The sequence below is a fragment of the Cyprinodon variegatus genome, unplaced genomic scaffold, assembly GCF_000732505.1.
Source record: "Cyprinodon variegatus isolate N-32 unplaced genomic scaffold, C_variegatus-1.0 Scaffold1923, whole genome shotgun sequence".
NCBI classification, from domain to species: domain Eukaryota; kingdom Metazoa; phylum Chordata; class Actinopteri; order Cyprinodontiformes; family Cyprinodontidae; genus Cyprinodon; species Cyprinodon variegatus.
Window position 1 is genome coordinate 1 of NW_015152376.1, and position 11,703 is coordinate 11,703.

Here is an 11,703-nt window from a genome sequence, read left to right on the forward strand (position 1 = left end):
CAGCATATATTCTGACCCCAGGGATTGCTGTTATACATTTTTCCTCACCAATCTGCTACCTACTAACCCTAACTTCATAGGACTAATACCTAAATGTAGTGATGGGCCCAGCAACGCTGATGCCTCTGTGCATGAAACACTGTTTCAGTGCGCCTGTCATTTCAAGAAAGTAATGTGACTGACACAGGAGCTCTGCTAGCATCTGCTAAAAAAAACATCTCATCTTATGCAGTTTATCATTAAAATGATCAAGAATTTAGGAGCCTAAAAGGAATAAGAACGTTTCAGCTGCTGCATTTTTTATTTTAATTTTCTCATTGTGTGATACTTTTCCTCTCAGTTATCACTCAAATGATCTGAATTAAAGTTAATTTCAAATTGAATATTAGTTTATTTACTGTTCTTACTGCACTTATTGTTTTAAAATCATGATTTAAAATCCTAGTTAACAATCATCCTCATTCACATTTTCCCCTAACTTTTAACCTCTTGATATATGTTTACGTTATTTATTGACTGCATCTAAAAATATCAAAGATATTTTCAATTTAAACATAGATATGAAATAATACAGGCTGCTTAGTGGCGCAGTGGGCAAGAAGGTTCTGGGTTTAATTCCCGGCCAAGAGTCATTCTGCCTGGAGTTTGCATGTTCTCCCTGAGCATGCGTTGGTTCTCTCCGGGTACACCGGCTTCCTTCCATATCCAAAAACATGACTGTTAGGTTAATTGACTTCTCTGAATTCTCCTTAGGTGTGAGTGAGTGTGTGAATGGTTGTTTTATCCTGTTTGTCTCTGTGGTGTACTGCGATGTACTCGCGACCTGTCCAGGGTGGACCCAGCCTCTTGCCCATTGACTGCTGGAGATAGGCACCAGCACCCCTCACGACCCCACTTGGGACAAGCGTGTCAGATAATGGATGGATGGATGTCACGAGGGGTGCTGGTGCCTATCTCCAGCAGTCAATGGAGATAGGCAGTCATCAAATAAACAATAAATGAAATGAAAAATGAAGAGGCGGCATCCAACCTGGACAGGTCGCCAGTCCATCGCAGGGCTGCACAGAGATAAACAGGACAAACAACTATTCACACCTAAGGAGAATTTTAGAGAAGCCAATGAACCTAACAGTCATATTTTGGGGTCATCAAATCAATTCAGTTTATTCTGTCCAATCAGCTGCCTGTAGTGTCTTTAAATGTCCAGCAGGTGTCAGTATTCTGTGAGACAGAATCAAGGCAGCATCAACACAGTTTGGCTTCATGATGCCTCATTAACCCTCACTAGCTAAATCTGAAGAAGTAAGTGTACTTCAGCATTTGTCCAAGTTGAGGNTGTGTGACTCATGCTACAGCAGATCCAGAGTTTCATCGCCTGTGGTGCAGCAGGTAAAACTGATGAAGGTGAGGAGCGTGAAGAAAGGGAAGCTGGGATAAAAATCCCCTGATATCAGAAAATTATCCCACATCTCTCCCTCCCCAGGTAGAGGGTAACACCAGCCCGTTGTGGAGAGGAGGTACTGCAGTGTTTTGCTAAAGGCTGATTCTAGTGTATCCAAAGGGACCGTGGACGATTATGTGCTGTCTGGGGACAAGTGGGACTAAATGTGTCCACCAGGTGATCAGCTTTACTGTGATGCAGTAGAGCAGAGTAAGAAAGAGCAAACATGATAAGAGTGAATTTCTGAGCTGACAGGAAAGGGTGGAGGTCCTGTGAGCTCATTTGGAAGGAAAACCCTCAGAGTTGCTCAGGCGTAGAGTTTGAATAAGTACAACACAAATATCTACCATACAAAGGAAACGTTCTCTTCCTGTTTGTTGGTGTGAGGAACAGTGACCTGTGAAATGTGACTGCATTTTAAATACTTGGTTCTGAGAGCTTTATTTATTCCTCAGATCAGATTCCTTCTTATAAAGGATTCTATTTTATCTTTACAATTATTTAGTTATACTAAGGTAGGAGTTCTAATCCGACATTAAAAAGGATTAAATAATTATTTTCCCATCAGGTAGACAATGAAAAAGTCAGAAAAATGCTCACCAACAAGGGGAATATTATCGGCCATCTCTGGTTTTTAGAAGTTGCTCTTTGATGATATTGCTGCTGATGATCTGCACTTTATAGTTCCACTCTTAGGTCAACTGAAAGTTAAACTGTCACGTGTTTGGCTGTGTACGTGTGGTTTATTGTCGTTAGAGGAAGAAGACTCCCACCAGTGGCTGATTTCTGAAGTAAAAGAATGCAGAAACGTTTACAGGTTCCATTTTGAACATGTCTGTCTCAAAGTCTGAAAATCAAACCTCCTCTGGGTTCTGTAGTGTTGCTTCAACCGCTGTTTCAACTGTAGGAAACTGTTCAGTCAACAAACAAAATATGTCATCTCTCTAACTGAGAATCCTGTAAAGTCAATGCATGGATGATCTAATTGATCTGGATCTATATAGTGATCTAAGATGATCTGGTGGAACTGGATCTATAAAGTGACCTGAGATGTCCTGATGTGAAGTGCTGCTATAGAAATACAATGAACTGAATTGAATACAATAGCGCCCTCTTGTGGAGGATTTGTGATCCTGTTTTGGTCAGAGTCAGTTTGATTTTACAGAGATAGAGAAATGATTCAAAAACCTTTGTGACAGAAACAACAGTAAAACAGTCAAAAATATGTGTTGCAAAGAGACAAAACGATTTTATCCAGATGGGTAAAACAGAACTAAAGCTGTTCTGATTCTTGAAGGAAGCGGTTGCATTTTACTGCTCCTCTGCATCTCCCTGATAGATCCCTGCTTTTTAAAAATCCTGTCTTTTCTGAGCCCTCTGTTAATATCATCCAAATTCAAAACATGGATCTGGTCAGCTGGTCTCTCAATGCAATTGATTAAATTTTCTCAACTGGAATTCAGGGAAAAGGGGACCCTTCCTGTCTTACCAGGACATACTTGGTGGGATACACCATGGATTCCTGGAAGGCTTGGAGGATGGTGTGTTTTACTATGTTGTCAGTGGAGGATATCGGAGATTTATGGAACTTCGGATTTATGATACTCTTTGTTTAGATTTGAAGGATACCTAATGTATCTAAAATTACAGAGGATGCAATTTGGGCATTGATCAGGCTGCCGGCAGCTTTCAGTTTTAAATAAACCTACTTTAAATCCCCAATTTCATCTTCAGAAATTTAGAGACAGTTGATTCCTCTCAGCTCCACAAACATCTCAATTCTATCAGGTTTTTTCCCCTTCCTCCCACAGCACTGGAGCCTTCATTAGAGTCACCAGTGACTCGCTGAGGTCCACTTCTGAATCTCTGCTCATTCTTCTCTGCCTTTCTGCTGCATTTGGAACGATAGACCAAATCGTCCTCCACTGTCTACAGCACTAAATCGTCCTGTCTGGTACTACCCTTCAATGTTGATGGTCAGACAGCGTGGCCCTGGAAATGGCAAAATACAAACCTCACACAGTCTCCTTTGGGGCCCCCCAGGGTTTTGTACTTGACCCCATCCTGTCCTCCATGCACATGCTTCCTCTCAGTCATGCCGTCAGCAGGCATGAAACTAAGGTTCATTGCTACACTGCAACAATTTAAAAAACATTTTCTTTAAATAAGTGCGTTTGTTTTGAATTGAGGAGGTAAGTGAGACACTTTGCAGGTGGAAAAAGAGTATTTACATTTAAAATAAGAATTGATTTCTCTTATTTCAAGAGCATATTATAAAATTATCTTATTTTAAGAGTAGAAATACTCATTCCATTGGCAAATCATCTTATTTACCTACTCAAGTTAAGGGCAAATACGCTTAATTTAAGACATTTTTACTCATTTCTAGATTGTTTTCGCAGTGTATGCTAATGAGAAGAAACTCTAATTCAAAATCATCCCCTCTAGCTCCCCCGCCACGTGAGTTAACTTCCTCAGCTCCTACCTGGAGAAAGTTAAGGGATAGATAAGTTTAACAGTCCTAAAACAGAAACCATGTTAACTGGAATGACTCGTCAGTTCTGCTGTTTTCTTATCATCTGATAAACCAAAATCAGTGTGGCCAACACTGCTCTTGCTACTGAAGTTTGCTGCTGTTAAAACTGCTTGAAGTGAACTTCTTGGTTGGATGTTATATCTTGGCAGGTCACACTTGTATGCTGGATGCGAATTTTGAAGCTGGAGTGAAAAATATCCATGTAATCTGTATGTAGATGGCAGATCTGGAGCAAAGATAAGTGAAGCTTATTAATAATAATTGAACATTATTGATCTCACATTGGGTAAATTTACCTCTGCATTTCACCCACCCCCTTGGGAAGCAGTGGGCTGCCATCGTGGGGCACCCAGGGGGCAGTGTGGGGTTAAGGGTCTTTGCTCAGGGACCCAGAGTGTCAGTCTGTGGGAGTGGGGCTCAAACTCAGAACTTAAGGATTCCAAGCTCTACATCATAATCACTAGGCCTCCACTCTCCATGTTCCTTCCCCTTAGTGGGGAAGGTTGAGAATAAAGTGAGGTAAATCGGCCCGATTTTGGCAAATTGTATGAAATTTGATTGCGACCTTGCCTGCGAATAAAGCCAAAGGGAGGTTGAAAAATCTTAACTTTTGTTCACATGACTGCGATGGACTGCACTGTAAAAAAAGTCAGTAAATTTACGGTAAAAAAAGGTAAAAAACCAACAGTTTTTGACCGTCGTATCCAAAAACATTGCATTACCGTAGAAATTACATGGAACTACCGTAAGTCGAAACTGCAAAGAAAGTCAGTAAATTTACGGTAAGAAATGGTAAAANATTTTACCGTATTTTAGAAATACGGTAAAAAACTGGCAGCTTTGGTTGCCAGAATTTTACCGTATTTTAGAAATACGGTAAAAAACTGGCAGTTTTGGTTGCCAGAAGTTTACCGTATAAAGACGGTAAACTTCTGGCAACTCAGCTGCCAGTTTTTTACCGTAAAATGAGGCTGTTTTTTTTTTACAGTGTGGCGACCTGTCCAGGGTGTACCCCGCCTATCGCCCGTATAGAGCTGGAGATAGGCACCAGCACCTCTCGCTTGGGATTAAGCTGTCAGAAAATGGATGGATAAATGTTTCCATGAGTGTTCTGAAATCCAATCGGGGAGCAGATGTAGCTTTGAGCTGCAGTAAAGGAGGCGGCAAAGACAAGGGGTTTTAACAAAAATTAGAAGATAGAGAAAATAATGTTGAAGTAAGGAATGTTCTGTTTTGTAGGCGACTAAAAAAAAGGTTTTAATTTAGCATGCTACTTTCAGTGCAGACACCAACCAGCTGATGCTCTCTCTCTATCGCTCCGTCACTCTGTCTGCCCGCCAGGCTCCTCTGATCCTCTGCTATGCTCTTTCATTGTCCTGCAGTTGCGTCTAGAGGCTACCTCCAGCCAACTGTAGCCCCTCCTAGGTTTGTCTCCCTGGTACGTTTCTCCAATGTACCACTTTCTTTCTGCCAGCTACCCACAGCCTCTCCCCCACCTTCTGTATCTGTAAAGGGATTTGATGATCAGCTAGACTACTTGGAAAAACCAGTCTGGAAAAATAACACGAACAATGGACTTTGTCTGGATAAAGCAGCAGAAACCTGGGAAGAAACAGAAGGTAAATTAAAAGAGTTTATCATTAAAAACTAAAGGGAGACACTCCGGTGGAGACCGAGTGCGTGTACAGAAATGAGAAATTTAGAAGTGAAAATGATAGACTATTGTTGAAAAACATCTGCACTTGAAAGACCAGCCGATCCTGAATCAGACCCCAGCTGAAGAGCTAAGAGCCTAATGTAGAAGTCACCTGTTTGGAGGTTCATATTCCCCATGTTAGACCAATAAATGTGGGCTTTATAAAAAGGCCACCAGCTTTGAATCCGCTGAAAGTAGATGGATGAACTGTGCTTTCTACTTACAAAGAAATGTATATGTCAGGGGATTTAAATATTCATTGGAGTCTAAAATATCCCCACTAAAGAAATGGTTTATGATTTAAAACACCCAGTGAAACGACCTACTCGGATCTTCTGTGAGAAATTAGGGCACATATCTTTAATGTGCAATGATCATAATTACTCCAATTACAGTGCTGTTTGCTCTAAAACAGATTCTGCACACACCTTAGTGTAGTTATATGAAAGTTAAGGCACTAAAAACTGGGAAAGAAGAGATGCTGTGGGAATGTTTGTGAAGAAGATTTTCAGTGACAGGTATAGGGATAAAAGGTACAGACCTGACTGTCAATCTTTTCTATAACCTGTTTTTTCTGTTGTAATTAAACATGCACCGCTAAAGAAGGATACTGTCAAAGGTAAGAAGGCTTCATGGTTTGATGGAGAGCTCAGACACAGGATGGCACACAGACTCATTGAAAAAGGAAGCATGTGCTTCAGGGAAAACTGCACAGTGTGAGAAATGGACAGCCTGCTGCAAAGACAGGAACAGAGGATATTATAGACACAAAAAAAGAATGATGGGAGAAATCTCTGGAATACCTTTATAGGAGCAGATGACAGAACTTTTAAAGGCAAATTAATAAAACTTAGAAACTTAGCACAGATTGTCAGATAGTTCTGCATCAGGAGAGATGAACGATCGGTGGTACACCAATGTTAATAAAATTTATTCCAGGTGCTGCTTTTGACTCAGGAGATCATGATTTGATCTGCCAATAGATTTGCTTTCACGCCACTAAACTAGGTAAGACGCGACTTGACCTGTAGAGCAGAGGTCACGGATTAGCAGACCCACCTGGACCCACCTGCTGGCTAATCTGGAACAAACCTGATTTAAAACATTTATAAATTACTGCATGTTGTCCGACGACAGTCTAACTTTACTTGCACCGCTTCTCCTGTTAGTTAATACGGTAAAGCCCTCCAGAGCGTCTGGCACCAGGCTACACGTGATAGAAATTAGCCAATGAGCTGCTGTCAGTTTGGGTTGCTGCTGCTGCTGCTTTTAGACACAGCAGGCAAACCTGTGGCAAGCCGGGTGATGGGAAAGAAGGAGAAGATGCTGAGAAAAAGAGAACAGAGAAAGTGTGGACTGCTGGAAGAACTGCGGTGAACTAGTGAAAGAAAAGTGAAATGGTGCTCAAAGATGACCCTGCACATTTAGAGGATGTTTGGCTCAACCTGCTGCTGTGAAGCAGGATTCTCCACCATACAGTAAAGCTAATTACAAATTTCTGGACCTTTACTGGTTGTGGATTTTCTTTATTCAGACCCCTTTGATTTTGAATTGGTCCCCCCTGTCCTAGAGGTTATAACTCTATTATAGAGATACATAGTGTGTTTACACAGGACAAACTAAAATGCACACACATACTTATAGTACAATTTGAAAAGGCCAATCAACCCGGCAAGGATGTTTTTGAACTGCGAGGGAAACTTGGAGTACTTTAGGAAAACCCATGTAATGGTAAAGGTAGTCCCATTACTCCATGAAATATTATTGATTTTGTATTATTTAGTTTTAAATGAGAACAAATAGTTGGGTTGTTTGAGTTCTTTATTGTAGTTTTGTTTGAACTTTTTTAATGCATTCTTGTGAAGCACAATGACTGGTCATCCTACCTGTGGAAAGAAGTGTAAACATTGGTGTCAATTATTTTTCCTTAGTTTCTGTTTATGTAAAGTTAAAGTACCTACCTGTTCTTGGTTTGGCTCCTCAGCAGGGCGTGGCAGAAAAAGGTACGGTAGAAGTGCTCCAGGTGCTGCAATGCACTTGGAGCAAACCAAAATGTTCAAGAGGGTAGTTTTGGATTGTTTTTTTTTTATTTGATGGGGTTTTTGTAATTTGACTTTATATTTGTTTAATTGTATTGGCTTATAAGTAAATATCACTTTGGGTGTATAGTTTATTGTTTTGGTTTACGTTTATATGTATATTAATTTAGCTTCTTTTTCTTGATAATCCCTTTTCATGGTTCCTTCCTTCATGTCACCTGAATTCAGCTTGGTATAACATGCTGTTTGTTCTTTTTAGTGTGAGAAGGTGTTTGTTTGCACAAGCTGAAGTTCAATAAAACCACCATAACTTCAGTTTTGTCTTGTCTCTCCATTAAATATTGGGCCTCCCCCGGTCAAACTGACAACCTACTTATGGACAAGCATGACAAAATTTTTTTAAATGTTTTATGCCTTATTTTCTTAAACCTAAAAAAAAAAAATAAATAAACTGGCATCATGGTGCTGTGCTCTTTCCTGTATCCAGATGGAGGTGATGATACAAAAGAAAATCAAAGTATTGTCATCAACTATTGCCATTTATATATTTTTTTATTTTCAGAAAAGAACGGAAAAAACTTTGCTTTCACAATTCACTTAAAAAGACTTTAACAATGACCAATATTGAATTTGAAGGATCCTCAATCCGTTTCTAAGAAATTGTTAAACATAGGTGAGATCTTGATAGAACAAAGAAGTAGCTTTATTTATTCTATACAGCATGCAAGGACATTTTCTTTGGTAGCCTCTTTTTAACTGTGCACGTTCCATTAGATATATGTAAGATAAAATACAATATATTAAATTAAACAATAGCAAGTGTAAAAGCAGTATGTACGGCTACAGATAAGTAATTATCCGAAGTTCTTTAGCTGTTGTCTTTTTTAGGTGTGATTAACCATCCGATACCTTTCATAACTGCTGCACCTCCTAGTGCTGCCATTTGTGTGGCTGACAAAGCTTCAGCTTCCTCTGACAAAGCTACAGCTTCCCCTGCGATCATTGCACCACCAACTGTAGGGACAGTTGCTACTGCTGCTGCTAACATTAAAGAATTTCCTGCATTATCCACACGTTGTCCAACCTGAGCCCACCATAGATTATTCTGGGCGTTTTCGTAAATCTTGCTGGTATAATGACCTCCATTTAATTCTACCACCTTGTCTATAATCTCAAATAGCTCATTCACCTGAGTTTGATTTCCAATGTTCTTATTCTCAAACACAACATATCTATCTTTACAGTCACTAATGAGCTTCTTCAAATCCTCACTATCGTTCAAATAGCTCTCAATGGTGCCCTCAAGCTCACCACCTCTGGTGAAAACAACAACTGTGTACTTTGAGACTTCCTCACCAAAGTTTTTCGTGATCCACTCTATGGCATTCTTCTCCTCTTCTGTAAAGCGTCCAGCAAGACTGATGACAAGCAGGAATATATGTGGTCCAGGAAGAGACATCATGATACATTTCTCTATTTCTCTTTTTAAGTCTTTCTCAGAGAGCTTTGTGTCGAACATCCCCGGAGTATCGATGACGGTCACTGTTCTGTCATTCAGGTGACAAGTTCCTGGTTGACATTCCTTAGTCCCAGACGAAGGAGATGAGACGACAGTAAAAACCTTCCTTCCCAGGATGGTGTTTCCTGTTGCACTTTTACCAGCTCCAGTTTTTCCCAGGAGGACAATTCTTGTTTCTTTGAAAGAACCAAATAAAAATGTGTTGATTCAGGAAGTTATAACTAAGACCTGTCAAATACATGGATAAGTCTCCTGAGGAAGAAAGACATACTGACCTTTAGCTGAGTCTGAATCCATGTTGGACAAGATATAAAAGAAGATCTAGATAAAATAAATCTGGATCAACTTTAACTGCAGAAAAAGTTGTTTTGTTCTCGGCTCCAGCTTCGTGCTGTTTATGTCCTCAATTCTTATTCCTCCACCACAATAGTAGTCCCTCCCTTTTTCCTCCTTAGTTAGGCCAAACCTTCTTCCAGTGAAATGAAGCTGTCCTGTGTATTAACCTAACCTGTTTAACAAAGAATGAACCTCAGAGAACAGTAGATAAGTTAATGGACCGGTTGCAACACACACTTATGGGAAACGTGGCATTTTAATAAGAGGTTTAAAATAGTTTGACTAGTTTTCTTGAACTCCACATTTAGGATTGGAATTAATCTTTATTTTATTTTAAGCTTGTTGAAACCGATATGTTACCAACCTGTTTACTTTATTACATAGTTTTCCAACCCATTTATAATGTTACAACCAGTGTAACATTATAAAATATAGAAGCTAATGAAGCGGAAGATTCAGAGGTGATGATTTTTAACAGAGAATACTCTGACAGCAAGCAGTGGAATGTCCTTGATCTTAGAACGCAGTGTATCAGGGTGTGACTGCAGATCTATAAAAAGATTCTCTCTTTCTTTTTCTTTTTTTAAAGGTTATTTAAAAATTTTTGGGGGTCATTCCTGTTAAGCCCTGTATGCCAGTTGTATATAACCTGAGCCATTTCCTTAGTCTGAGAAAAATTAAAGGAGTGTTTGATCCCAGTGATCACATCTAAAAAATAAAATAAATAAAACTGGGGAAAAGAAGGATAAATAGGCATCTTTAGAAGAGCAAACATATTTCCTGGAAACATGTTTAGAATCATATTGTAATTCCCTGGTGTTAAAACAGTAAAACTGTTCTTTAAAAAACAATATAGCTTTTGCAGTTTGGCTGGCAAACAAAAGTTTATCTGCCGTAAAAACACAAATAACAGACATTTTCCACCTTATTCTTTAGACAACAATGGGGCTTTGAAAGGATAAACTATATAGATGAATATAGGGAGGGAATTCCTTAAAACATTCAAAGAGAATCTGACGAACAGAAACAGGAGGCGGTTTCTCTATTGCCACCACTGGAAAACAATAGTTTGGACTTGAATAACAATACTTTGAAAGTAACCATGGGTTTGGAGCTTTCCTACATTTTGCTGTCAGGACTCCAGTCTCTGTGTTTGTTTTTGTGTTGTTCTCCCTTCCACCAGCAGGAGGCGCCTGGCTCTGGTCCGCCTCCTCACACACCTGATGATGGTTACCTCATTAACGGAGTGCTGCTGATTGCCACTTCCTCGACGCCAGACTGTTTGCTAGTTTTGGGTACTCTAGCCAAGCTGAGTTTTTGCTGAGTAAGACTGAGTTCTTGTCTACCCGAGTTTTAACTTCGTTTTTGTCTTTGCCTCTCTGCAGGAAGTCATCCTGCAAAGTGGACCTTTTCGGACCTCCTCTCCCAGGAGGGATCAACTGAGTCTCAAACCGAGCTGGGGATTCAAACTGGAGGTTTGGATCCAGTTTCATTGAGAGGACGTTGAGTTTACTCTCTGAGCAAGGGAATCATCTCCACAACGATCCATTCAAGTACAGCAGGAAATCTGAGTCAGTTTCTCCGTTCAATAACTTCTCTGGAAACGTGAGTCAACAATCAGATAATCTTCTTCAAATCCACGGATAAAATTTCCCACTGAGCCTGAACTAACAGTCTGTCTTCCCCTCGCCTTCCAGTTCCGGTCGAGCAGAGTTCAGGGCAACTCTGCACCGTGCCTTTTTCTTCTTCTTCTTCTTGTTTTACTGGCGACTTGCAACCAAATGGAGCATTACCACCACCTACTTGATCTTATTTATGTTTCCTTAAATCCTTAGGTTTAGTCCAGTTTGTTGAAGATAAGATGACATGATTTTAAGTACTGTCTTTCTGGATTTATTTGAGAAGATATTTTTAATGTCCAGTTGTTTGATTCCTTCATGTTCCAGTCCTTTCCTTAAATCTATTCTTTGACTTGCATATTTAATTTCACATTTTCCTGTTGGATGCTTCCCAATAACATGCAGTGATGCATTTAGCCTCGTGTGGCCTAACCTAATTCTACTAAACATCCCCTGTTCTCTCCTGCTCTTCCCAAGAGGCTCTTCTTCTCCCACCTTTTGCTGTATCCTATATAAA

At 39.9% G+C, this 11,703-nt stretch overlaps 2 protein-coding genes across 2 annotated transcripts in view; both read right to left on the minus strand.

Annotated features, from left to right (window-relative positions):
- Nucleotides 1-8,458: 8,458 nt before the first annotated feature.
- LOC107104853 (GTPase IMAP family member 4-like) lies at nucleotides 8,459-9,528 on the minus strand. The gene is made up of 2 exons (XM_015404971.1): nucleotides 9,507-9,528; nucleotides 8,459-9,407 (listed from the first exon to the last, which is right to left on the minus strand). The coding sequence occupies exons 1-2, from the start codon at nucleotides 9,526-9,528 to the stop codon at nucleotides 8,581-8,583; spliced, it is 849 nt and encodes a 282-aa protein (XP_015260457.1). The 3' UTR covers nucleotides 8,459-8,580.
- A 1,862-nt stretch (nucleotides 9,529-11,390) lies between these two features.
- LOC107104854 overlaps nucleotides 11,391-11,703 on the minus strand; it is a 2,490-nt gene continuing 2,177 nt past the window's right edge. Inside the window, exon 2 of the mRNA XM_015404972.1 lies at nucleotides 11,391-11,506. Coding sequence (XP_015260458.1) covers nucleotides 11,391-11,506 — 116 coding nt within the window. The remainder of the gene's footprint in view (nucleotides 11,507-11,703) is intronic.

Excerpts from the sequence above, each read along its gene's own strand:
- LOC107104853 (XM_015404971.1), bottom strand. The coding sequence starts at position 9,528 with ATGGATTCAGACTCAGCTAAAG. Across the intron at positions 9,408-9,506 it reads GGATTCAGACTCAGCTAAAG|AAACAAGAATTGTCCTCCTG; the intron begins GTCAGTATGTCT and ends GTTCTTTCAAAG.